This window comes from Mugil cephalus, chromosome 15 (assembly GCF_022458985.1).
Source record: "Mugil cephalus isolate CIBA_MC_2020 chromosome 15, CIBA_Mcephalus_1.1, whole genome shotgun sequence".
Classification (NCBI taxonomy): Eukaryota; Metazoa; Chordata; class Actinopteri; order Mugiliformes; family Mugilidae; genus Mugil; species Mugil cephalus.
This window is the reverse complement of record NC_061784.1, coordinates 11426119-11453809: the sequence shown is the minus strand read 5'-3', so window position 1 is coordinate 11453809 and position 27691 is coordinate 11426119. Positions and strand designations below refer to the sequence as shown.

Here is a 27691-nt window from a genome sequence, read left to right as displayed (position 1 = left end):
GGACTGGAAGTTTTTTTTTTTTTTTTTTTAAAGTAATGCCTCCAGCAGAATGTTCCTCCTCCTGCTGTTGAACCGCTGCTGCTCAGAGCACGTTGGGACCAAAATGGAATCGAGGATGATAGACACGAGGGGCAAAAGATTAAGGGCCTTTGATCCTGGTTTCTGTGTGTGTTTGTGTGAGTCAGAGAGTGAGCGAGGCAGGAGGGGAAAGCAGGAACATTTGCTTCAACTTTTGACTCAGCCTTGTGCTCGTGACCTTTGTCTACGAAGCATTTGAACCCTCCAGATTAAACTGGGTTTGACTGTAGATCCTCTCGGCCTCTACCACTGTGTGAGCTTTAAGCAGAAGGTCGGCTGGTGTCTGACCTTTTTCTGAGGCAATGGGGAAACTTTTAGAGCATATTTTTTCCTATAGACCGGGATCGAGTTGTCGTACATTTTACATTTTAGGGTTTTCCGTAACGACCATCTCTGGCGAAGTGCGGCAACTGCACTTCCTCAAGTGGCGGCACGTCTGGTTCCAAAAGCTAAAAGGCTCAAATTTACAGCAGAAACAAACGCTGTTGGTCTTTACAGCTAATGTTCCTATTTATGGAAACTGTTAGGGAGGAAACATTTGCATCACACATCCTTTAAATGGAGCCGACTCCTAAAGTTATGCAGAAACTGCATGCATGTGCAGCTTTGAGTGACAGGTAGGTGTAGTGGTCAAAGATTAGTAGCCACCTGCACAGACATCACCCACCTGAGCTCCATTCACGCTTCACCTCTTTGACAGGGGTGGGCGATACCGGGAATTTTGGTATCAATCCGATACAGGGCTAGTATTGTCGATATTGATGCTTTTTACATGAAATGTCATAATCATTGAAATATCAATGTCAAACAAACCTGTTTCCAACTCATTACAATATAAAACAATTTAACAGCATAAAATTATATAATTCCCCCTTTACTAGAAACAGAAACGGAATATAATGCCAGTAACAAAGTCAATTGAGCAAAATAAGTAAACAAAAGCAACAATGTGATAATAAATATAAAAATTGCTCATAGAGAGAAATGTTGGCTCATTCATTTTCCAGTATCGTTCCGATAACGATACTACCCTTGGTATCGATACTGTTGATATTTAGATCGATTTGCCAAGCCTTACTCTTTGACTGATTTCGAATTTGAGAGTTAGGTGGAGCCTCTCATCATTATTACTGTTATTTAATCACGCTGATAGGGTAAGGCTGACATTTCATTCAAAGTGAACTAAAGAGAAGCCTTTTCTAAATTTAAATATTAAATATTGTCAATTTCACCCAAAAATAATTGCATCTTTTCATCACCCAAGGCTGTGAATCATTTGGGATGTATTTCCTAGTGACTCGCCTGAATCCATTTGTAGAGGATATGTTAGCTTTTGTCACTGAATTGATAAACAGTTCAGTTAGAATTTTCAAAAGCTTTACCGAACCTACTTACTGCTGCATGCATATCCTGCATGTGTGTGTATGTGTCTATACGTGTACGGGATGCGTTTCAGCCGTACCCAATTTTCCTCTTCCGCTCCGGGATCTTCGCTCCCCTCTTGCCGCGCTCGTGCAGGGATCAAAGAACACAGAACTGACAGATGAGCTTTCACACATCCTTCCATCAAGGATGTCAAGGGAGAAGCAGCAGCAGCAGCAGCAGCAGCAACACACTACCGAGTAGTGCAGAGAAGAATAGAGAGAGGCCGGTTGCCCGTTTTCCCCATTGACCGGCAGCCAAACGGACTCCATTCAGACCCTGGATGTTATAGATAACAGAAATCATTAAGGAGCAATGGGGAGGTAATGATTGCAGCGCTTCAGTAAAGTGGGTTAGAGGAAAATCCCTGGATCTGGAGTTTATGCTACTCTTTGTTGTAATTCGTCAACCGGCCATGATCAGTGGGTTATATGCGCATGCACGTGCATTGTAAATGTAACTGTAAATAGAAAATAAGGCTATATATGGGTAGTATACACTGTATAGTCTATTTTTTGGAGTAAGATATCCAAAGTCACATTGAACTGAACTGCTACAGCCATGATTGATTCTTATCGCCTGTTTGCTTATAAATTAACATGCACGATGTGAGTGTGTGTGTGTGTGTGTTAGTCCAGTGTCTGGTGGGCTAAAGGTTACTCCATATGGCATTGATTAGCTATTAACCCAATCCACGCTGACATCTCCTAAGGTGCTCCGTGGCCGCGCGCGTGCTTCAGAAGGAGAGAGCGCCCATGCGTGTAAGACGCGGGGCAGATGCGCTGTTAATTCCGCCGTGATTGACAGACTCCGAGGGGCGAAACCGGCAGGCGGAGGCAGACGAAGCCTGCGCCTTTGAGCCGCGCCGAGTCCAAGACGGAAACCCAATCGCCCAAAACAAACAGAGCCTTATCACCGCCATCCGTCTTTTGCTTAGGTGATAATGAAATAATGGAGGCAAGGAAGGAGTGAGCGGGCAGTCGAGGGGGAGCAGGAGAGCTGAGGGGATGAAAGCAAATTCGATGAGTCAAAATGAGCAAAGAGGAAGAAGGGGAAGGGGCAGCGTGTGTGGGGGGAATAAGGGAGGCGCAGAGTGGATGCATACCCCAGATGCCATGGCTCAGATCTGGTGTGTGACTCATGCAAGCTCACTGTGAACAGATGGTTTCTGTGGTGCATGTGCGCACACAGTTATGCGCAAACATGTACACACACACACACACGCATAAACACACACTAGCAGAGCAGCAAATTAGACGGGCCAATTAGATATGGCTGCCATTCTGTGGACGAGGAGAGAAAAACTAACATGGCAGAGGCGTATTGAAGCAGCAGAGCTGTGACAGTGAGGATGGGCTCAATGGGCCTGTTCATTAACTGGTAAACTCCCAGCGTATTTCATCCTGCTCCGTGTTAATCAATGTTTATGAGCCCGGGCCGATGGTCCAGACTTACAGCGACAAGTGTATTGAAATCAGATAAACTCAAAACGCGCTCCGTCTAACCTTTCACTTAGCCCCCGTCTCCCCAAGACGTCAAAGATTCACTGTAGGCGACGGCTCGGGTTCCGCAGTTATTAAACTCATCTAAATCTGCGAGCGCCTTCTCATTTTTCTCAATTCCTATAATTATTCAGGAGACAGCCCAGGAAAGCTCATTACTGTCTATATTGTCAATAAATGACTTTGTGCAGGCTTTCCTCCCTGGCTCCTGCCTAATCAGCCTGGTGTTTTCCCTACCCTTATCAAAGCGCAAAAAATAGTTTGTCATTTAGCTCTCGCATTGGCTCTCACAGTTTTCATTTATTTCCCACTGGGGTTCAGTTAGTTAATACGCTGCTATCTCCTTCAAAACAAACTGCAAATATCCCTTGAATCGGATCATTTTAGAACAACATAAATAGCGTTGTCGAGACGTTTTGGATTAAAATCAAGCGAGCATAAAAACGACCGGCTGAGAACATTTCAGTGCCTCGCGTTGCGTGTGCTCCTTGAACCTAAATGAGTATCTGTTGGTCGACTGTTTTGTAGATTCTTCTACACTTTAAATTTTCATTTTGTGTGTGTGTGTTTGCGTTACACCCACATAATATAAGCCAGTGTCATAGTAACCCCTATGTGTTTTTTTAATTGAAATGCAATCGAGCCTGCTGCTGGAAAACAGATCACTTATATTTTTTACATATTGCTTGTTTTATTCTTTGCATTTTGTTCTCATAGAGGTTTAAGGCTTATTTTTATACCAGAGCCTTCGCTATGTGTGCTCTGAGTTTAAGGCGGCGCCATTCAGGAGTGGATGTTTGCAAATCTCCCAAAAGCAGAACCAAAAATCTAAACTTGCTTCTTACTGAGCTGTTGAGTCGTTGAGTGAGATGATCATTTCCTGCAGAGGGTGACCATCAAAATTCTTGCAGCCTTCTGTTGATCTGGCCTCTGGTGCCTTGTTCAAGGACACTTCAGCAGGGATGATTCTGGCTGTCACTGAGTCTTGAACTCAGGCTGTGTGGTTAACAGATGGTCACCTTAGGACGCTCTTTGTTTTGTTTTGTTTTTTTGTTTTTTTTTGCCCTCTATTTTGGACCCACAACTTCTACTTCTTTCCTCACTTGGATGAATCATCTTGTAACTTCTTCCACTGTGTCTTTCCTTATAACTGGTACTTCCGATTCAGACTCTGACAGTGGTGCTGAATATTATTCTGTGATCAAACTGACACTGATTTAGTGAAGGCTCGTATATCCAAGAATCTCTTTGTTTAACTCCTTTGTTGACCAAAAGGAGAAAGACTTGAATCTGTAATCTCTATACAGCTAAAAGGAGAAAAGACATGTTGCATGTGATCGTTTAAACAGATTTCCATTCATCTCATATCAGGATGAAACATAATGTGGACACTACAGTGCGTAAATAACGTATAGTACGAGCGTGGGGGACACAGTGGCCTTCACTTTATTACCGGCGGATGGAGACAGACGTTTCAAAGCCAGCCTTGAATAAATGACAGGAAGCAACTATTAATAAGCAGAACAAATGAAAGCCTCCGATGAATACAATCGTCAAGCTTAATTACACGCACTGTCTTTTGCACCGAGAATCCACTGAATGAAACTGACATCTGTCTGTGATAACACGCGGACTAATTAATAAGCTGAAATCAAGTTCAGACTTTTATCAACTAAGAATGTAAATTCACAACACAAGCACCGGTTTTATTGCTGGTATCACAGCTTTAAAATACACCAGTCAGGCAAAACATTATGACCACTTTCCATATATTGTGTATGGTCTCCATTGTGCCTCCCCAGAGTATGAATGGATCCTATGAGTTGAGGGGAGGGGCCTCTGTGGATCATCCCCACAGATACTTGATCAGTTTGGGATCTGGTGAATTTGGAGGCCAGGTCAACCCTGGTCTGGTCTAGTAACATCCACATGAACGCCAGGTACAAACATTTCCCAGCAGAACACTGGATTTTCACAATAAGATCAATGTTATTTACTTCTCCTGTCGGTGGTCATAATGTTGTGGCTGATCACTCTAGTTTCACAGCAGTATTTCAGAATCACTCGCTGATTATGATTATGATTTCATATCAGCCATTAAAGTACCCAGTACTGTAATTGTACCCAGTACCATGCCTGGTGCACATGTTTTTTTAAATTTCTTATAGTAGAAAGAAAAATTCTAGTAATACCACAGGACTTGAGCGTGAAGCAGATTTACATTGTGGAATTGCTCTTTTACTTAAACAAAGAATCGTGATTAAACAGATTAAACAGAAAAGCTGATAGCAAAAATTAATTGCTGAAATAAATCAGCAACTGTATAACTTCCCCGTCTTTTTGCACGAAACCCGCCGCCCAGCTTAGCACATATCTCCCACATCCCAATGACTGCATTCATACAGGATGCTTCAGTCGCATATAATACAGTATCCCCTTATTTCCCAGAGGGTATACATTTTTCAAGCCTAAGAGCTATTTCTTTGACTCGTCAGCACTGCAAGCCGTGCAGCGAGTTCACTTCAGTAGCCAGTGTGTTTTGAGAGCGTGCGCACCTGGAAGGTTTTGATCAATTCCTTTAGGACGGCAGGAGAGTTCAGTTTGCAGAAATGTGCGAGGAAAGCACGAGTCAGTTCATGCTGCAATCAAATGAAAACAAGTCAGAATTTTGCCATTTTTCTACCAAATGATACCGGCGCAGACATATATTTTTCAAAACTCTAAGAATGGCTCATTGTTTTCTTGCCGGCTGCCTGCTTCCTCTTCAGTCAGTGAGGACTAACAGAAGTCAGCATTTTCCTGCCGTTATTAGTTTTGCTGTGAGGGCCAAGCTGCTCCAATAAAATGGCCTCCCGCTGAGCTGGAAAAGAAAAATCCTGCTGTCTTTTGTTCTCGGCTGTTCAAGGTCCCTTTTTAATATCGCCGGCGTTTTTCATCCGTCTTCGTAATATGCTAAGCTTGCCACCGGCTCCGTTTTCTCTTCCCCTGCTCTTTTTACGTCCTTTCGTGAGCTCGATCCTCTCCATTCCTCTGTTATCCATCATCGGCTGGCGCTTCGCCAATCAGCCACGCACATCAGCTTTCTTTTGCCGTTAATGAGATGCTTCCTTTTTTGTCTCCCTTTCCCCAAGCCCATGAATTACAATCTCCCATCTTATGATTCCCAGAATTTCTCAGTTTTGTCTCTCGGCCAACTCATTTATTCTTCCTCTCTCTGGTGTGCGCTGTGGGAAATTTGGTGATGCAGATTTGACCTTTGACAAATGAGCGCACATCTGCTCCTATCAACGAGGCAGGTGACCTGTGTCGACTCAGATTACAAAGAACCAGTTGAATCAATGTAGGAATTTAAGTTAAATGAGGATCTGTGCATTAGGTTTATTGCAGTGTAAATAGATAGATAGATAGATAGATAGATAGATAGATAGATAGATAGATAGATAGATAGATAGATAGATATTCTGCTTTATTTTCTTTGAGCATCTATTGCCCGACAGTATTTACTTACCTATATACCTGTACTGACACGGTTGCCACAATGCAAAATTAAATAACATGTTCTGCAATTTCCCTGTTGTGGGACAAACAAAGATTTGTCTGTTCTGTTCTATAAGTAGTTCACAGTGTGCTCATGTGTGTGGTTCGCTCATCCCATACACGTGAACAGGAAGGTGGGACGCTTTTTTGTCTTCGAGGCAATCCGCACCCCTGGCGTAGCTGCTCCTCTGAATAGACGAGGCTCCCCGCCGCGAACTATTCTGATCCCCTATGCCTGAGGAGCTTGGCGTAACATGAATCAAAGCAGACCTAAAGAAACCCTTGATTTTTTTTTGCAGTTTTCAAAGGATCGTGTTCTTTTTGTTTACGCTGTTGTGCGAAACGTGGTTACGGGACGCACAGAAGTTACGCACGTCAGTAACGAGGCAGCTTGCACTTGCAGACGGCGGAGTGGTGTAAGCAGTCTGTTGGTTTGTTACTGATCAGTGATGGAGAAATGAGCCACGTGCACACAAGCTTGCAGGTGTCAGAAGCAGACGATGGCGAAAATAAGGGCTATGTGTGAGTGCGCATTGTGCTTTCCTGTGAATGTTCCCTTTTGGAATTTCCCCTGTGCAAACATGTATGCCAGACTGTGTTTGTGCGACTGCAGGATAAGTGTGCTGCTGATTGAGATTGAGAGCAGCAGCAGCAGCGAGACCCAGAGGTTACAACCCATTTCTCAGTCCAGTGAACCTAAATTCAGATATTACACAGCCACCCATAAAAGACTAAACTAATATGTGATCTCAAGAGAAAAAAAAAAAAGAAGTGGCAATTGAGATATAGAGGAATTTCAGCAGGAACTCTCAAGGTTATCCCACCTCATCTGCTGTAAATTATGAAAGAAGATGAAAAGCCAATTTGAAAAAGAGTGCCGTTTGTGTTGCAGGTCTGAGTGTGAGCGAGGAGCCTCCTCTTCACAGGGTGGCCACAGGCCCTGCTTCCACGGATCACCAGAGAGGGGCGCCATGTCGCAGCAACAGCCTCCAGCCGCCCTCCACCCCGGCGCTCCCCAGGCGCTACCTGCCACCTCAGCCCAGAAGCTCTCCCGGAGGTCAGTGGCCGTTTGCGGATGAATAATAGATTCTCAGCCTTGTCCGTAGTTTGTCTCAGCACATTTTCTGCATGAAAAATCTCAGATAGACTGAAACACCGTGTTTTAGTATACACAGAAATATGGTTAGCCGACACAGGGTATGGCGGGTAGACGTAAATGCATCACTTCACTCACAAACTCACTTACAAGATGTAATGAGCTGTGTTAAGAGATGTCAAGTAGTCCTTTTAAGTGCATTTAAATCATCATTTTTTTCCCAGCCATTTACCAACTTTCCTCTAATAGTGGCTGGTATTCAATGAATAGCCAGGTCTCTTATAATGGCCGGGGTCGTGGTTTACAGGAACAAATACAGGCCAGATGCGCCAAAAGTCAGCCAACAATAGATGTAGTAACAACAAGTGCCAACAGATGGCAGTAGCTACATTCGAAGTGCCATGCGAAACCAGATTTCCAACGAAACACCGGCAAAGCAACAGAGCGCTTTCGCGGCGAGGCGCAAAGAAGAAAACTTGACGCGAACTCCAAGAAGGAGAGGAAGCTGAGAAACGCTTTAATATTTCCCCGCGAAGAATAGATACTGGTACGCTATGGCCATTTAAGTTGCCGTAATTTTTTCATTTGTGTATTATATCGTTTATTTTCTTTTATTTTTAACCTTGGCAAAAATGGATCCTGTCTATTTATTTTTTTAAACTGATACAATGGTGTAATTTATTCATTCGCCTGTTCTGACCACCGGTGCTTAAGCGTTTATTCATCCCGCCTGGCTACTGTTGCGTGTGTGGTGTAAAAAAACAAAAAAACAAACAAAAAAAAGAGTAAACGATAGGAAACTTTAAGCAAATAAACCGATACGATGCAAAGGGAATTAGAAATAAAAGCCTGCCTCCAATATTGAGCTGGTATTCTGTGCGGCAGAGTAAAATAAAGGCCCTGCCCACTATTAGACGAAATACGGTATTTCTGTATACCTCTGCCCGCAGCATTTCCTCCTGTACTGAAAAATGCCTGAAATCAAACAGCTTAAAGCAGGCTCTGTGATGAAGCGCAGTGAAACACTAGAGCCTACTCTGAATAAATCTGATCCTCATGTCAGATCACACCTGACATGGTTAACGCTGATGCGACACACATTCTGACTGTGATACTTTTCACACGCAGTTGTATTTCACGCACGGAGTTAACACCAGAGGCCCTATAGTATCACACCTCACTCAGTCACGTGTGGGGGATGCTAGCGAGTATTTACAGCGCCTGCTGGAATGAAGGTTTTATCGTACACTTGTATGAACAAAATTCATTTCAGACAGCGAAACAGTGCAAGGATGCCAACAGGTTCTTGGTGTATCATGGATGCAGACAGCGTAGAGGCTGTGAGAACATCTCCCTCTCTCTCTCACCATGTGGGTCCTGCGCTGTGAATTATTGATGCAGAAAGTCCCTGTCAAGTTTCAAGCCAAGCTCAGACGCTGCTTTTTACATGAACAACACATTCGGTTGTTTTAGTCCGTGTAGCTTAGAACAATACCGACGTGTTAAAAACAGCCACATCTTAAAAACAGACTCCTGCTGAACCCCTGAAAGCTTCAGAGGAAACCCTCCGTGCCGAGAGCCGACAGCGAGCTTCCACTTGAGAGTCGCGCTTGTGTTTCTGTGCCCGCAAAAGAGGAGCATCCGAACATGTCATTTGCATAACATCTATTCTTCTGATGCCACATAAAGTGTGCTGTACACCGATCAGGCGTAACATTATGACCAACCTCCTAATATTGTGTAGGTCTCCCTTATGCCTCCTGTTTTGACTCATCAGAGAGCGAACACGGGCCTTCTGAGGGCGTCCTGGCGCTGTTACTGTGTCTGGCAACAGAATGTTGTTAGTGGAGGCCTTCTGATCTGGTCTGGTGTAAGCGGGTGGTACATGTTTCCCAGCAGAACATTGCCACAAGATGGTCACTGTTATATACCGACAGAGGTTTCAGTGTTGTGGCTGATCGGTGCATATTCAATGTGCAGACTATGATCCAAACGTAAACAAAGCAGAAAAAATCCTAATAATCTAATGGGTCTCAGATTGACCGACGTGTGTCACGGGTGGCGGCGACGAGCAGCGCGTGTCGCATAACCAGCAGCGCTGTCGTTGCGTGAGGTTATTTTAAGCTAAAGAAGATCTAAAATAAAATAAAAAAGTGTGTGCAGCTCATGCAAATTCAGTGATTGGAAGCTCACTGGCATCCGTATTGGCAGATCCTCAGAGCTGCCGTATCAGTATCACTATTGGACGTGAAAGCGCGGTATTCAGCCTTAATACTCAACACATTTAAACAGATGTGTCGCATTTAGATTCAGCTGCGGGATCCTGAACTGCTGCATGAGTGATAGAATCGCGCATTGACCCTTTGATTCCCCACCAACTCTCAGTTTGTCTCATTTTGCACAGAGCTTATACACGCTTTTTGTAACAGTACACTGGTGCAGCGTGACAGTTTGTGTGTGTGTGTGTGTGTGTGTGTGTGTGTTGGCAGTAATGAGTCACTCAGAGAGCCACATTTGCATGACTGCATCAACATGCACAGGGAGCACGCACGCTCGGTGTCTCTGCGGGGCCTGAAGTATCTCTCCAGGGTTATGCGGAGATTTGTTCAGGATCAGAGGCTTCTCTCCCAAAACAGGTCTAATTAGTTTCTTTTCCAAGGCCTCTCTTTCCACCCCTCTTCACCACAGGCTCCCCGCTAACCTCTCCAAACTTCCTTCTTTCCTTCCTTCCTGCTCCTTCATTCACTCGTACGCTTCTTTCGCTCCCACTTTCCAACACTCCGAGTTTTCGGCGTTAACACGTCTCACATTAATTGCTTCCTATCCAGCTCCTGGATTCACACCCACACGCCGCACAGAGTCTGCGACAGATTTAATGTGAAGCACGCGAGGGCACAGACACCGTTTATAAGATTATCCCGGGCTCCTGGTTTTTGCCCACCTTCGCTACAAAGTGTGTCTCACAAAGAGCAAGGACGCCATAGGCGCGTCTCTCGTCGTGCGCTTCTCTTTGACCCACACTCCTGTGGGACGTAGTTATGCTGCGCAGCAGGGGGGGAAAAAATCTGTAGATTGAAGAAGATCAGTAAAATAAAGAAAATTCAGCGAGAAGAAAAATAAGTAAAGAAATGGGAAAAGAAGAGCATGAGATGTTTGGTTGGTTCTTGCGCATGTCTCTGTGTGAGGATGTTTGAGTGAAATGTCGAGTGGGATTTTCCGAAGCTAGTCAACGCCCGCTGATTTCTTTATCTCGCCTGCAGTCGTCCGGAAGGAGTTTCAGCGGAGCTCAGAGGTCACGCGCTCCCTCCCGTCGTCCCCCAAGAGGCTGGCAGTGGTTCCTCCCAAACCTCAGTCGCCAGGTGAGTTGTTCCGTCGTTACCAAAACACCACAGGAATAAACCGGGAAAGTGTCAGTGCCTCCGTCGCTCACCGTGTCACAGTAATTGGACTTTTTTTTTTTTGTGCTGCTGTCATCATTAATGTTCTTGCTAGCACCTAAAGTTTTGCCAGCATGAAAAGTCAAAATGTATTCTTTGGAAGAGTTCTATACCAGAAACTCGGCGAGAGGTAAGCAGAGTCCAGTGCTTTCCTGATGTGACTCCTACGTCACGGGACAAAAGTGGACAAGGTACAAAACCTCATCATGTTTTACAGCTGAAACTTGTTTGTTTATGCTCTCTAACTTTTCCGGTTTGATACGCGCAAATTCTCTCAATAGTAATGAACTTCAGCGCTGCAAATTAGCAAGTACTCGTTTGAGGACATTGGGACTTCATTGCACTGAAATAGTTTTATTCACTTAATGCACAATGGTGACTTCATTGCATTACAAAATGATAAATAATCTGTGTCCACATATGAGGACTTCTTTTTTTTTTGATAAGATGATGCTCAGTTTTTATACTTAGGTTCTACTGATCCTTAATATCCTGGAGAAATTAAAACTGCGTTGCAAACAAATCTTTAGGTCTCAGGAGGTTAACCAGCCAGAAACAACAGCAGTTAGCATTCATTTCAAATATCTGCCCCTAAACAGTTTCGGAGTAAGAGATAACACGATGCTTAGCAATTTCATCCACCACTGCAGAGTCGCTTTCCAAATGTTTCCCTGCGTTGCAGAGCTGACGCACATCTCCTCGGGCTCCTCTCTTTTCTCACCTTTTCACAAAAGTGCTGCTGTTCACTCTCCTCTTTACCGCTTCTTACTTGTTCTCCCCAGACCTCGTCTCCTCCCACGCAGTCACTAGAATAAAACCGGGTTTCTTCTCAGCTCTCATTCCCAGCGTTTCCTCTCGTTTGCTGGGCTTCACGGGTACAGACGGTAGCTCGCGTCGTGCCCTGATTGCCAGCGGAATGTAAGCGCGCTGAAATAAAGCTGCCTGACTAATGACCACGTTTACGTCTCCTCTCCCTCGCCGCCCGCCGTCACCTCTTCTGGTTATTTCTCGCGTTTATTCTCCTCGCCCATCTACCCCTGTGCCGTTATCTGCGTGCCGCCTTCACACTCATCCATACAAACTCGTTTAGAATTCACTATCCTCTCTCTTCAAGTAGATGGTGAGGAGATGGCCAAGACGCTTATAAGGCACGAAAGCGCACCTGCTTTTTTTTAATTCACCTTTCTGAGTTCAGTTTTTATGTTTTTCACAGAGAAACTCCCAGATCTTTGTGTTCACCGTACACCTTTACCCTCTCCCCGCTCTCTAAATTGGCTTGACACGTCAATCACCGCGACAGCCGTTCAGCATCTGCATGCACCCCCTCTCCTCGCTCCTCCCCTCACCCCTGCTCCTTATTGAATTCATCGCCTCTCACCTATTTTCTCTCTTTTTTTTTTTTCATTTCGTCCCCCTCCCCTCTCCACCCCTGCGTCCCTCCAACCGATTCCTTGCTCATTACCTGGGCTCCTGCACCCCGAGCCCGGCCTCGCGTTGTCATGGAGACCGCTCCCTGCGCTTCGCCGCTCCTGAGTGATGCGGCTGAGGCAGGTGATGTGGAGAGGCGGTGATTTCGCGTCTCGTGCGCGTGTAGCCGTTCGCGCGCGCACCCTCGCTCGCCGATTGTAAATTTGAGCAGAATATTCTCCAGAAGACGTGTCTGCTCGCGTTGTGTGTATATATATATATATTCTAGTATGTGTTCCCGCTGTGTGACAAGGTGACTCACGCAGAGGTTAATTGACTCGTCGTGTTTGTCAGCCATGACTTACTGGTTCCGCCCCCCTGAGGAAAAAACGGCTTGTTCTTGTTTGTCTGGCCTTTAAGTGATCTCCGATATTAATGGAGGGAGCCTCCAAATAAACGTTCTCCAGCGGTTGTAGTTAAACTCATCGCAAATAACGCCTCCCCACACCATCACCACCCCCGCCACCACCGTGTATACCGTATATACCGTGACAGCCTCTGTGGGTTATTACTGATTGAGTTCAATCAGTATTTGATATCGATCTCATTTATCACGAGATTAAATTGGCCATCATGAGGAGCACCAGACTAGCAGCTTCACCAGGGCTTCCTCCGTAGAAAAGATTCAATTAACTGGCTATCATTTATCATGTGAACACAGTCATTAGCAGTAGGTCAGGGCAAATCCCTTCGGATTTAATGCTCATCAATTTCATCATTAGAGATAGATGTGTCTTTGTTGGATTTAAAAATCTGTACTCGATTAATCAACGACGTAGAGAATATGTTGTCACAATATTTCAATGTGTTTTTTTTTTTCTCCTTAAAAACATATGCTCACGCTCATTTCTGATTTAATTTAACCTTCTGTGCTTTCTTCTTCTTCTCTCCCCTCTGCAGTCCAGTCCGGGCAGCGGCCCGCGGCGGCGGTGCGGGGGTCGGCCCCCTCGGGGTCGCCTCTTCGCGTGGCCCCCCTGAGGCCGCAGCAGGAACAGCAGGAGAGCCTGCAGAAGGAGAAAGAGGAGGCTCAGCGGAAAGAGAGGGAAAGGCAAGCGGAGGAGAGGGAGAAGGAGGAGCAGAGGGAGGAGGTGAGTTGTTGAGGGGCGCCTCTCCGTCGTTGGAGTTCGGCACCGTTACACGCTGATCCGTTTTTATTCTTGCAGGTTCAGAGGCTGCAGGGACGCTGCGAACAGCAGGAGAGGCAGCTGAAAGCTCTCAGAGATGAGCTGAAGATGACTTCCCTGGGTCTAGAAGCTTTCATCATCACCACCCAGCATTACTGCCTCAAGGTAGCGAACTGGAACGAGTGCATATATTATAACAAACCCACAATACCACCATGATTACAAGCCCGTTCCACGCTGAAGCACCTTTTAAACACCTGGATGTTAAAAGTGCTTTTAAATTACCTGAGAGTTTACACGATCGTCCTCATGTCACCATCACCATCATCATATCTATTTCATCTTCCAAGAATTGCAACAGTTTACTTCCAGTTTACTCTCAGGATTGTGTTACACTCATGTGCATCGCACACACTTGAACTCAAGGGCACATACAGAATTTAAGACGGCGAGTGGAGCTTCACATCATGGTCAATGAGCAGCGCGGCGAGCGAGAGGGATCGCGGTTGTGGACAGGGTCTACTGGAGTTCAGTGTGTCACTGTGGTGGTTTCATTGAGCGTCTGATGGAGTGATCTGGCCTCCGAGGTGTTGCAGCCGTAATGCTCTGCTGCCAGACTGTGGAGGGGACTGTCTTAGTTCTTCACAGGCCTCCAGCGTCTGTATATTGAGGGCAGAGCTCCCTCTGCTGGCGTTAGTTGGACGCAATGCTGCGAGGAAAAGCGCTCTGTAAACACTTACCTCTTGTGTAAACAACAGCAGTCTGAGGGTTTAATCAAGCCTAAAAATGTCCAACAGTGGTGAGGAGGTGTGGTTGACTCCGTTGATAGGGTAGGTATGAAAAATAAAATCTAGATAAAAACACATTTTTAGTGATAACGGGCATAGAATCAGTAGACTTAATTATAAAAATCTGATATCTGTGAACTGTATGAAATTATTAATAATGTTTTACATCAAAAGAAAATCTCTGTTAAATAAATAGGACGCTGTACTTTATATGTATCCTACAAATTGTGTGAAAACTCAGGCCCTAGTTGCTGATTTTTGCACTTCTATCTATCAATCTATTTGGTATTAATGAGGATAAAGTGACACGGCTTTCATTAACTTCTGTGATTCCTAACCCGGCCGGATTCCTGCTCGATCCAACCCGTAGAGTTTAATTAATTCACTGTCATTCACTGTCTGGAAAATATCTCTGCTGCCTCTTCTTCACCCATTTTCTCCTCTGCTTAAGAAACTCTCTCCTCTTAACAGATCTCCTTAGGAGGCCTTAGGGCCTCTCTTAAGAGCCAAGATACTCTAGGAATACCTTTTATCTTTACCAGGATCTACTCTTAACTTTGAGGGGAATTTCGTTTTAGAAAACATTATGATACTAAGTATTTTTCTTAGGATTTGGCCACTATGAGGAACTTGCGCTAGGAACCTTTAGTAATACAGCCCCTCATTTCTTATCTTATCTTCATTTTACGGTTCAGACTGATTTGATTTTGTGGTTCTCTCCATGCTAGATAAATATTAATTCAAAGGCTAATTATAGACGAGGGAATGATAAGGGGTTGTTTTTATCCAACGCTGTCATTCCTGTAATGTGTTTTTGGCTCTGCCTGGTTGTTAAGCCCGTGACTTTATTAGTGAACAACTCCACCTGAGTCATGCAGTTTCAGCTCAAAGCACGTGCGCGTCTTAGTGTGGCCTCGCCAAGCCCTTTAGCATCACTTCAGGTTTATCTTTTGTTACCTCATCCAACAGCTAATAATAATGACTGTTTTTAATGGTACATCCTGATCCCGGAGTGTCACCCTGAACTTGAACACGTCTGATTTATTTTCAGAGTAAAACTACAGAAGAAAATCAAAGGCAGTTGTCCCAGGAAATGCAGAAGATCAGAGAGGAGATGGGTGAGTGGGACCAAACAATGGGCTTTCCCACTGCTTTTCCTTTGTTTTTGTTGAGAAGGCACAGGTGTTAGTTTGGCACTTTAATTGTGGCTCTGTGCTCACCGTGTCTCCCAGTAGACTGTGATAGTGTGACAGATGTCCCAGATCTCCTCAGCATTATTCATTATTGTTGAACTTTACACGCACAGTGATATATCAGAATGTGCGCAGTAGCTTTAAAAGATCAATAAACATTTAAAAATGTTGGTTTTAAGTATGCACTTCATCCATTTGATGCATACAACCCTTTCCTGTGCACAGCATTCAACTCGGTGCGCTGCGAGAGACTGAAGAGGGAAAAATCAGCCCTGGAGGTGGCCTTCGAGCGAGAGCTGCAGGAGCTCCAGGTGCAGCAGGAGGCAGAGCTGGCTGCCGTGGAGGAAGGGCTCCGGAAGTGTCACTCAGCGGAGACGGAGCACCTGAGGGTGGAGCATCGGTCGGAGATGGAGGAGCTGAGGACTCAGCAACAGGAGCAGGTGAGAGGAAGGGGCGACGTTGGAGGAGGTCTGACCGCTCACGTGGAACCTGATCTGTCATTACACGGTTTCACTGTGTGTGTGTGTGTCCCTGCTTAACGTGATGTGGATGATGTGTTAGATGGAGGAGATCACAGTCAGCCACCGGGCGGCCATTCAGGAGCTGAGAGACATGCACAACATCACCATGGCAACGCTGCACGAGGAGCACGCCCGTACCATGAGAGGTATGGTCTGAGGCCTTGTTTAAAAAAAAAAAAAATGTGATGCAAGCACTGCTGGAAATTACTCCAAGCCTCTTTATTGTCGTTCTCAATCTTCTCAACCTCTGTGCAGATTTAAGGAAAGCACACGAGCAGCAGAAGGCGCTTCTGGAGGAAGAATTTGAGAAACTCAGGCTTTCTCTACAGGTACTAATAAAACAGAACCTTTTTTTTTATTACACATGTAATTGTATAATGTGACACCTTTGTGTGTACACTTTCTTAGGACCAAGTGGATACTTTAACATTTCAAAACCAGACTTTAAGGGATAAAGCCAAACGCTTCGAGGAGGCTCTGAGGCGGAGTACAGACGAGCAAATAGTTGTGAGTAAAGCAACTGCACGTATTTAAACATATAATAAACAGCGCACATGGGAACGGAGCCTTCTGTCCTGACAGTGTAAACAATGTCTTTCTTATAACCCTTATAAACGCCGTCTATCTTTGCTGCAGGACGCTCTGGCTCCATACAAACACATCGAGCAGGACCTGAAGAGCCTGAAGGAGGTGGTGGAGATGAAGAACCAGCAGATACATCAGCAGGAGAAGAAAATCTCCGACCTGGAGAAAGTGGTAGGCTCAAATAAGCCGCCCTCGCCGCGCATGCGATCGCGCGTCAGAGGCCGGCGTGCCTGGTAGATTAACGATTGCACTTTTGTTTGCATTCTAAATTCGAGCAGGCTCAGAAGAACGTGTTCCTCGAGGAGAAGGTGCAGGTTCTGCAGCAGCAGAACGAAGATCTGAAGGCTCGGATCGAAATGAACCTCGTCTTGTCCAGGTGAGTCACGGCTTTTCCTCACAGCGAACGCTCATCCTTATCCATCGGCTGCTTTGAGCAAACATCACGTTCTCTCTCCGCAGGCAACTGTCGGAGGAGAACGCCAACCTCCAGGACTCCGTGGAGAAGGAGAGCACCGAGAAGAAGCGTCTGAGCCGGAACAACGAGGAGCTGCTGTGGCGTCTCCAGACCAGCCCCCTCATGTCCCCCGCCTCCTCCCCGCTGCACCGCTCCTTCTCCACCTCCCCGGCGCCGTCGTCCCCGTTGTTCTCCTCCTCGCCGGTGGCGGGGTGCGACTCCCCCACTCACTGCCACGGCTGTCCCCAGCAAGCTCAGTACTGCTCTCCCTCCCACAGAGCCAACCAGAACATGTCCCCCGGGCCGGCCACGCCCACTCACAGGGCGGCGGTCAATCAGAATTACTCCCCCGGCCCGGGCACCCCCACACACAGGGCCGGCCGCTGCAACGCCAACGCTTGTCTAAGCTCCCTGCAGAGATAAGCGCTTTTTATCGGTTCGTTTTCTAATCGGACTCATTCCTTTTTCGTCCCTCACCGTCAAAGCACCGAGGTCACACGGCCTCCATCTTTTGAAACACAACTTTATACACAGAAATCCGACGCTGAAACTGAGAACAGATGAGCGCAGCAGGGCAGTTCTCTGTCCTCCATCTACACCATCGATGTAAAGTCTTGAGCTAGACTGTAAATACTTTATGACAGCGACGCTGAGAGTGTTGACATGCGGTTAAATCTGCATGGGCAGTCAGGTGAAAGTACAGACGAGAGCAGAACACTATCAGAACGCAATATTCTGCAAATGATTGTTAAAAATACAGTCACGTCCTTAGTTAAATAAGCTCTATTCTCTTCATTGGGATTCTTAAACGCGATTCTGTTTTAATGGAAGAATAGTTTTTTTTTTTCTCATCTGAAAAAAAGAAAAAAAAATCCCTACAAAGCGCCTTACACTCCGTCCTGCCGGCTCACCAGCAGAGAGCGACCAGCGTTTCGTCTCTAATGGACTCTGGATGTAGAGTTTGTTTCAAAGCAAATTAGCGTTTCTATCCTCCTCAAGGTCCGCGTGACGTTTTCTAATTCGTTCTGTGCTGATTGTTTTACAACTCTCTGTGGAGACCCCAGCCATTTTACCTGCAAAATATACAGGCCTATAATGTTTTTTTTTTTTTTTTTTTTTTTTTGTCTAAAAAAAAAGAAAAAAAAAACCTTTCCGGGTCTTCCTACAGCGTCTCAACACTTTGAGCTACTCGCCACCTCTGGGAATCCCTCAGGTCAACTCGCAAAAACTACGTCTGCCATTTTTTTGTATTTACCTCAGTGGGAATGTGCAGTGTCTGTTGTGTCTGTAGCTCAACAGCAACAACAACAATAAAATAACAGTGAGCTCAAAGCTAAGCGGGGCGGGGGGAGGGATGGGGATGGGGAGGGGGGGCTAGCACAGGAATCACTGTCTTAAATGTTGTCGTGCGTTTCTTTACGATGTGATGTTTATATCTAAATGATTTGTTACATGTATTTTGCTGCTGAAGCAAGCATGTACCGTGACAGTCTTCCAGTTTTAACGTGAAACTTTATCTTTATCGCCGTGGTTTGTCTATTTATGAAGCCTGAGGCGTGGAGGAGAGAAAAAGGCGTTTGTGTAAAATGACCACTCACGGGACGCGAGTGGATTGTGTAAAAGAAAGCAGATGCACTGCGAGTTATTTGACGTGTTGTCCTCGCACCTGCAGCTGTGGGCAAAAGTTCGGCATCCCTGCGGAAACTCCACGTTTTTATTGAAGGGTCAGTGCGATGCAAAAAAACTGTAACTGTGGCAAATGGAAGAGTTTAAGCTCCGTTCTTCATCCTGTCCACATTAGGCCTTAGGACTCGTTAGAATATGAAAAAAATGTTAAGAATTAATGTAATTCCTCCACGGATGCACTTACTTTTGCTTACAACTGTACATAGACGGTGTTCATGGGACTGTCTTATAATATATGTGTCTATAAGCTATGGAGCTTTATATATCTATATCTATATATATGGATATATAAACAGGTTAACCCTCTGTTTACCTCTTCGTAGTGTACTAGATTAGTGTAGACCTTTCTGAACCTGTGTTAACCTCATCATAACCTCTTCTGGTTCGTGTGTCCTCCAGCCGTCGCGTTCGAGACTTTTGCAAACTCACACCGAGAGCCCCTCAGCGTGCGAGAATCTACCGTTCAGGGAATTATTTTCTAAATTTAGACTAGATATCCTTTCCGTTTTTCCTTTTCTATAGCTTCTCGGCGGAACATTACACAAGAAATCTCAAGATATTTCCCGGGATGCTTTTCCACTTATATATAGATCGCAGCAGAGGAGCTGACCGTATAAAAATGAGAGTTATTTTATAGCATACAGTATTTCAGAGCTGCCTCCCGTACTGTACTCTAACGACAAGCTCGCCCTCAGGGTCTTTAACTGTCGTCGCCTGGCTTTAAGCGAGTCAACCTTGGAGACTGTAACCTAATGTGGTGATGCGCTCACACGTGAACAGAGCGACCGCGCAGGACAACGAGCTGCTGTAAATAGAGACGTGGCCGGAAAGAAAGGACGAACACGTAGTTGGATGTCAGTAGTTAGAATGATAAAGGGAGCATGAGTTGGGGTTAGAAACTAATGTAATATTGTGAATAGTTGAATAGATGCATGGGGTGGGGTGGGGTGGGGTGGGGTGGGGTGGGGGATGGGGGGTGGCCTGGAGCAGATCCTTAAAATTTCCTGCGACGGGGAAAATGTAACCTCCCACCAGCATGTAAAAGACAGCATTTCTGAGTTCCCAGTTTTTCAGTCCTAGACTTGTATCTGTAATTGCTATACCAGCACTTTTGATGGTCTTGAAAAGGTGATTCTTTTTTCTTCTTTTGTCGAGCTTTTTGTTTTTCTATGACGCGTACACAGGGTTTAAAAGCTCTTAAACGAAAGAATGTCGAGTGCAGTTTAGGATTCGGGAGACGCGTCTCAGTCGTCACAGATTTTGTACCTGCGCTACACTAACGATTTTCGAGAATGTCTTTGCGCGACGGTGAATTAGAAGAAATATACCAGTCAGAAAGTCACTGTGTTTTTCAGATAGTTAGAATTACAGTCCGACCACTGAACGGTTCTTTTAGGGTTCAGCTAAAGATCAGGTGCAAAAACCTACAGAGATGCAACTAAACCATTGTTTACAAATGACAGCGTGATGTTACCAATTTCATCTTAAATTAACAGTTTCCACTGACCAGGATTTCTTAACAATGAACTGGTATTGTAATGACCCTTTCAATGTGTCCTGTGGACATTTGTGTCTCACTATGCGCTGAATGTCAAAAAAAAAAAAAAAGTGCATTTTCTACGAGTCATTCGTGTGATTTTGTTTAATATAGAAGGACCTCTTGTCTGACCACTATGTAGCAGCCATTTAATATGTAGCGCCTGGTGGAGCCTCCCCACGAAAATATGTGGGAAATGCATTTCATTCATTAAGGAGTGAAATGTTGATAACTAAATGCTATCAGTGCAATGTTTTTTCTCAATGGCTCGTCGACTTTCAGAACTGGAGTTTGAATTTTTGGAGGATATTTATACGATTACTCCTTAAGATTTGGTCCAGACACAATTTAACCGAGGTTCATTTGTTCTGGCACTGATTGTATGTTTGAATGTAAATACATTTACAACATGAGTTGTGTCTTAGTGCACCGACAGAGTAATAGAAGCATGTTTTTTTCCCCCCCGTCTTTGCCGTTCCTCGCTCCCCCTTTCTCTTCTTTTACCTCTCTTCATTTGTGATGGTCAAAATGTAACCGTAGCGTAGACGAGATCTAGAAGAACGAGGAATGAAATAGTCCATCAATGTAACGTGTTCACAGTATGTTGATGCTTTTATTTGTACCTTTTGGGGAGAGCACAGTATTAAAAATATTTAAGAAAAGATTGTAAAAATGCTCACATTCTATTGAAAGTCCTTGTGTGCAATCGCTCCTTTCAAGTGTGTTTAACTGAACGTGCGCCCCAGTTCCTGGTGGTCCTCAGCACGGGAATATATTCAGGACTGACTTTGTTCACAAATGTCACAGTGTATTTAAACTGAGATCAGATGTTTAGACTTCTCAGATCCTGATGTGCTATTATGCTTATTTAAACTGCAAATCTTCTTTCTTATATTAGAGCTCTCAGCTTTAATTACGAGTTCACACATTTATTGGAAACATGCTGTTTAAACACCTAAAGTCAATGTTGTGTCCATTTTCAAACTTAACCACCCGAGACCCAAGCTTTTGTTTGCTATGCATTTTTAATTTCTTCCAGGTGTTTGGGATCAGTAGGATGTAAAAAGTATAAAAATGAAGCATCGTCTTTCAACGGGATGTAGTAGTTTTTAAAAAAACAAAAAACAATGTCCTCATATGTGGACACTGGGATTATTTCATTATTTATATTATTATAACGTCACTAAATATGTGACACAGGTATTTTAATACCTGTACACGGCTGAGAAAAAAAAATACATTTTGAACAATGAAGTCCCGACGTCCTCAAAAAAGTACTTGCTAAATAGCAAGGTAGTAGTTCAGTGCTATTGATAAAATTTGTTAAATTTGTACGTCATATCAAAGTAAAAAAAAAAAAAAAAGGTTTAAATGTAGCATTTCAATTTGGTTTTGTTCCTTGTCCACTTTTGTTGTGTGATTGTCTGTAGAATGAATTCAATGAAATAACCGCTATCATGTTTCTACCAACTAGTGTATTGACCCTTTGCCACCACTACATGGCAGACTAAGGTGTCCACTAATGAGGACAATGGGTTTAAATGAAGTAGAATAAGCTGCAATAAAACCTAAACCTTAATGTCCCCATATGAGGACGCAGAGTCTCAGGACGTTAAAACCACATGAACACAACTTCTCTATATGGTTACTGAGATCATACAAATGCATTTTTTTTTTCTCCTAAATTGCTTCCTCTTTCATTTTTTACATTCTTTCTAATTTTCTATTACTTCAAGTAGGTGTCCATAGGGTTAGGGTTAGTGATGGCATATATGAGAGAAATAAAACTAAAAATGTAATTTTCCATTAGGGTGACCCCTTAAGACGAGGAAACAACACCACAAATTCTCTCTGTCTGAATTTACGAAGCGTAAAATTTATTTGAGGCATAAAGTGACACATGGGATTCAAGAAACAGGAGGAGGCAGAAGCTAAGCAAAAGACGATAACATTTAGCTAAACATTTTTTCTTTTTATACATTCACGCAGTTCCATCTTCAGTTCAGTTTTATTTATATCGCGTCGGTAGCCGCTGAAATTGCCTCAGGACCCAAAACCAAAGATCACATATAAAATTTCCTCTAATTTTAACACGTTGGTTATCAGCCCCGGCCTGATCGCAGCTCTTAAAATAAACAACAACCACTCAATATTATCATTATCTACAACCTGAGATGTATTCTCTTATCATAAATGCGCCGCAATCCCGATCAGTTTTTTTTTGTTTTTTCCCGCCACCATCAGCGATCTCACTTCTTTATGAAGTGACTAATGATGTCCATGGGCAGGGGGAAGATGATGGTGGAGTTCTTCTCGGCCGCGATGGTGTTGAGAGTCTGCAGGTAGCGGAGCTGCAGGGCCGACGGGGACTCCGCGATCACCAGGGACGCCTCCTTCAGGGCACGAGATGCGTTCATCTCACCCTCTGCCGCAATCACCTGCACATCAGGAGAGATGGATGAGTACAGTGCGCAAACGTGAACACCTGGAAGTAATGCACATTTCCTTTTTTTTTTTCCCATCAATTATTTAATGCTTGTGTGCGCACTGCTTCTCGCATGTTCTGACCTTCGCCCTGGCTTCTCGCGCTGCTTCCGCTTCAGCAGCCATGGCCCTCTGCATCTGAGTTGGCAGCTTCACATCTTTTATCTCCACGCGCTCCACTTTGATGCCCCAGTTGTCTGTGGCCTCATCCAGGTTTACCTGGAAAAGACGAAGAGAGGACGAGCTTACATTTGTAGCTAAATCGAAAGGCATCTCTTTTGTGCACCCGGACAACAATGATGGGATGACGACAAATCACACAGGAAGTATAGAGACAAAAAAGAGGGCTCAAACTGAAGTCTAGTCAGTGGCATTATTTAAACCTCTAAATTTGTAACTGCACCATGGTTTTCTAACAATTTAAAATGGATGTTGAATGGATGTCTGTTCCCTGTGAGAAATGTTTGGATTCAGTACCTGCATGCTGTGAGCGATGCCCTCGCGGTCAGACAAGACCTCGGCAAGGTTCTTAGTTCCCAGGACGTTTCTGAGGGTGGTTTGAGCCAGCAGACGGGTGGCAAAGTCCGCATTGCTCACGTTGGCCACAGACGCGATGGGGTCACTGACCCTAAAGTACACCACACCGTCCACACAAATGGTGACCGAGTCCTTGGTCAGGATCTAGAGAGGAAATGCAGTTTAGTGTGCACGTCCACATATTTTATAACGCAGCGCATTTTTTATTTTTTTTTATTTTTTTCCCAGACAACTTTGCATTGTCCTTTGTGCCATCTCTACCTCTTGTGGCGGGATGTCAAATGAAACGGTTCGCAGATCCACTTTCACAAAGGAATCGGTGCACGGCAAAACAAAGAAAATTCCTGTGAAAATAATAAAGATAAGCACGTTGTCTCAAACTCACGGATATTTTAAGCGGCTGATATAAAAAGCTGAAATTAAAAAAAGCAGTGCAGAAATGATTCGCTCGTACCTGGTCCTTTAGCCTTCCTGTCTGTGATACGGCCCAGTCTGAAAATAACAGCGCGCTCATACTCCTGAACGATCTGCAAGACCATGAGAGCACAGCAGGTTTCAGTTCGCACACTTATTTGCAGTGAAGGAAAATGTGGTTTTCGCACCTCAGCCCACTCACCTTCAGACAGAACCAGATGGTGATGGGAAAGAGCAAAAAGCTGAAGATGCCAGAGAGGATGACGATGAACCAGCCAATGCAGCCCAAAGACCCTGTCCGTTCAGCTAGTAAAGGGAGAGACAGATGTTTGAATATCTCTGACAAACCGTAACACTCATAAACACAGGGGGAATTGACAGGACACCAAGGACACTCCAAGGCACCTGCCTTGGAGCAGAATAGGATGTGAACAGGTATGTATGAATAATAAGACAAATTCGGATTTATTGGGAAGATATCTGGCACAAATGATCAAAAAACTATTCTGAAATGATATTGTATTGTCATGTTATATTGGGAAGTGGAGTATGGATGCCTGAGGATGTCATAATGTATGTATACATACAGTTCACTGTACACCCTTAATTTTCATAACCAATCAGAAATACCTAACGGCAGGTTACAGGGCAAGGACAAAACGAAAAGAAAAAATAACACGTAAAGATTAAATTGTGAGAACAGGTACTAGGTCCGGTATTAATCTTTCGGCTCGTTATCTCAATAACGTCTTTTATATCAGCTTTCAGCCCTCAACTTCAGAGAATGTCAACATGTTCTACACTTGAAGCACAGCTTACGTAACAGGCTTGTACTGTAATAATTACTGTCTTCGAGATCATCTGAGAATGACATGGACTGACTGTACCATGACTGTACCACAGTTTTCCAGCTTAGATCTGACTCAAACAGCCGTTTACACAGCAAACAATAAATCAGTTTACTCAGAGATCTATTTACCCCATTCACGCACCAAACAATGGATCGCTTACTCATTCATCAACGACGATTACTTTGTTAAAAACTCCCTAAATTAGACTACTGTGTAAACTATTGTGTAACTACAGTCACCTTTATGCAAACGTGACTCAAATTCCATTTGATTTGTTATCTAAAGAGGGGGGGAAAGGTATTTCTTGATTAAACCACAGGAAACCGACTCGCAACAGCAGCTTCCTGATGTTGCACTTGAACCAAAGGAAACCACTGAAAAACGTTGCAGATTCACTTCCACCGGTTCCCATGATTTATCATTCAGACGTGCCTTGGGTGCAGGTCACATAGGTTCTGTTAAACAGACCATTGTGCTGGGAGGAAGGAACTTCCCTTATGTGCGCATCCACTTCACATTTCACTGTCACTGATAAATATCAAACTAAAAATAGAAGTAAAAGGCGTCACATGATCTTCTCCCAGGGGTTGTGACTAACCTGTAGAAAGGCACATCTGATATGAAATAAAAACCTTTATCAACAACCAAATGAAGACATTTGAATAATGGCAGTCAAACGTGGCAGCTCCCGCTTTTCTCCCCAGCTTCGCATACACAAACTCAGAGTCACATGCTCCGGGGACTGTTTGTTCCTGCGACATGTGATTTCTGTCTCTATGACAATAGTATTATACTATGTACAGGTAAGCTCTTAAGGATACAGAATACATAACACGCTCCTACTCCTGTAGCCCAGCTGCCCCAGGGAGCAAAAGAGCTTGATCATTTCTAATATAAACATATTAAAGTTTAGCTTACATATTAGATCATCTTTGCTCATCCCTCGCCTCTTCTGGCTTTCCATCTGGTCCTCCATTTCCATGTGCGGGTCAAAACTGAGAGGAGGAAGTGTCCCGAAGCAGCTGAAGTGCAACTAATCGGGAGGAGGAGACATGGCCTTTTAAAGGGTTGCCACATAATGAGGCTGAAGCTGCGTAGGTGTGGCTCCGCGAGCAAAGTACAGCAGTCACACCCCTGAGTGGTCAATGAACAATCTCTGAGGTTGTAAAGTGCAGAGAATGTTTGAGGCATGAACCCTGAAAGACAAGTCTGTAAATAAAGGAAGTCACGTACAGTGCCATTAAAGAGTTATGGGTAGTATTAAGTGCATTTACGACTGCATAAATGAAGGGTCGTTTTCTTTCCACGATGACTTGAAAAGTTGTTTTTAAGTAATTTCCCTTTTACACTTCCTCGCTCTCTGTAGATTGAGGAACTATGCCTAACATCAATGGATATCTTTAAACAAGGACAGGTTTCTTTTTTTAGTTAGGACAAATATAGTAGTAGCAATAGTATAATAATAACCTATAGATATATATATATAGGCTATTAGGCAAAACATAAAGGGGATCAAACTGAAATCCAATCAATGGTATTATTTAAAATTCTAAACCATTGTTTTCTAACAATTTCGTGACAATTTGTCATGCTTTTTGTGGATCTTATTTTTCTACAAGCTTCATCCTTCCTGTCTGTGATGCAGCCCAGTCTGAGAACCACAGCGCGCTCGTGCTCCGGCACGATCTGCAAAACCCCCGAGAGCATTTCCGTTCCCGTTTTGTGGGAAAGGAAAATATGGTTTTTGCAGTGGTGAAGAAGAGAGGCCAGAAAGAGGCCAGAGAGGATGACGATAAAGCAACCAGCGCAGCCCAAAGACCCTGTCCCTCGAGCTTTAATGAAACCTAAGTGATTGCTTTAGTAAAAGATATTACTAATTACAAGCTTAGGTCAACTAAAGCGCTGTTTACTCTTCCCTGCGCAGCCCAGTGTTACTGTGGTGGATTCGTTCGTTAGTTTGTTCATTTTCCGTAACCACAGCCATCACAGCATTATTAGATTGGAAATACTGCACCGAGGTAACAGAGTGGAGCTTCAAAACTTAAATAATTAAAATAAATAACATAAATTATAATTGATATTGTTTTGATCTCAAAAGGGGGAAATTATGTTCCTGCAGTTTGACCCATCCATTTAAATATTTAAATATATATGTTTATAAAATTAAATGAAACATTTTTGTTTTTTAATTTTACAGGTAATAGTGTTACATGCTTTATAGAGTATGTGCTGTATATATTATTTTAAATTTTTTTTTTTTTTTTTTAATTTTGCTAATAGGTAACATATGAAGAAACATCCTCCCCCAGCAGCACCACAGAAGATGCAGGTAGGAACAGGAAGTGCAGGAAGTGCCACATCTAGGTAACCCCTTCCTCCACTGCCCTCTGACTAGCAGCAGTCAGTGGAGGGGAAGTGGGTAACCCCCTGCTTGAGCTCTGTGTTGGACTCGTCTAGAAAGAAAAGATGTTCTTCTTTTTAAAAGAACACACGATGATGTCTTCAGCTGGTGGGACGTTGATGGGATGATGAGCTCCATCAACTCCATTAGCAGCTCCTCCAGCATGTACCTAGACCTGGTCTTGTTGTCAGGGTTTCATGTGAGCAGATTGATTCACAATTGAGAAGTTGTGTAATCGATCAATTCTACTGAAACTATGTTTTTTGATTAGCTGAGTAGTTGATTAATCCTGTGGTTATCTTACTAATAAATTCACTAATTCGTTCATCATCTGTAAACATTTCTCTGATAGAGCAGGGGTGGCCACACATTTTGGGCGTTTCATGGGCACCCCTGCTCTAGATGCTCACAGGGGGCTGGAGCCAGTCCAAGCTGTCATTAGGCTACAGGGGTACACGGTGGACAGGCCACCAGTCTGTCATATGGCTAACTCAGCCTAATAGCACCCAACATTATGGGTGGCAATGATAAGCATATGAAACAACATAATTGAACGACAAACATAAGCTAACGAATA

The 27691-nt window shown here is 44.1% G+C and overlaps 2 protein-coding genes across 5 annotated transcripts in view; one reads left to right on the top strand and one right to left on the bottom strand.

Moving 5' to 3' along the window:
- The window catches only part of mtus2a (microtubule associated tumor suppressor candidate 2a), a 36409-nt gene extending 18086 nt beyond the window's left edge, over window positions 1–18323 (top strand). For 3 of the 4 annotated variants that reach the window (XM_047608089.1, XM_047608091.1, XM_047608090.1), the window contains exons 5-16: window positions 7432–7596; window positions 10896–10994; window positions 13440–13627; window positions 13703–13828; window positions 15503–15569; window positions 15870–16084; window positions 16206–16311; window positions 16421–16494; window positions 16574–16672; window positions 16802–16921; window positions 17026–17126; window positions 17210–18323. In XM_047608089.1, the coding sequence (XP_047464045.1) occupies window positions 7432–7596; window positions 10896–10994; window positions 13440–13627; window positions 13703–13828; window positions 15503–15569; window positions 15870–16084; window positions 16206–16311; window positions 16421–16494; window positions 16574–16672; window positions 16802–16921; window positions 17026–17126; window positions 17210–17627 (1778 nt within the window). In that variant the 3' untranslated portion in view covers window positions 17628–18323. The remainder of the gene's footprint in view (window positions 1–7431; window positions 7597–10895; window positions 10995–13439; window positions 13628–13702; window positions 13829–15502; window positions 15570–15869; window positions 16085–16205; window positions 16312–16420; window positions 16495–16573; window positions 16673–16801; window positions 16922–17025; window positions 17127–17209) is intronic. The other variant, XM_047608092.1, reaches the window with a different exon arrangement.
- A 3960-nt stretch (window positions 18324–22283) lies between these two features.
- On the bottom strand, window positions 22284–25784 carry stoml3b (stomatin (EPB72)-like 3b). The gene is made up of 7 exons (XM_047607547.1): window positions 25632–25784; window positions 24065–24168; window positions 23903–23975; window positions 23710–23792; window positions 23389–23592; window positions 22996–23130; window positions 22284–22865 (listed from the first exon to the last, which is right to left on the bottom strand). Exons 1-7 carry the CDS (start codon window positions 25693–25695, stop codon window positions 22677–22679), a joined length of 852 nt encoding a protein of 283 aa, XP_047463503.1. The 5' UTR covers window positions 25696–25784; the 3' UTR covers window positions 22284–22676.
- Between the last annotated feature and the right edge of the window lie 1907 nt (window positions 25785–27691).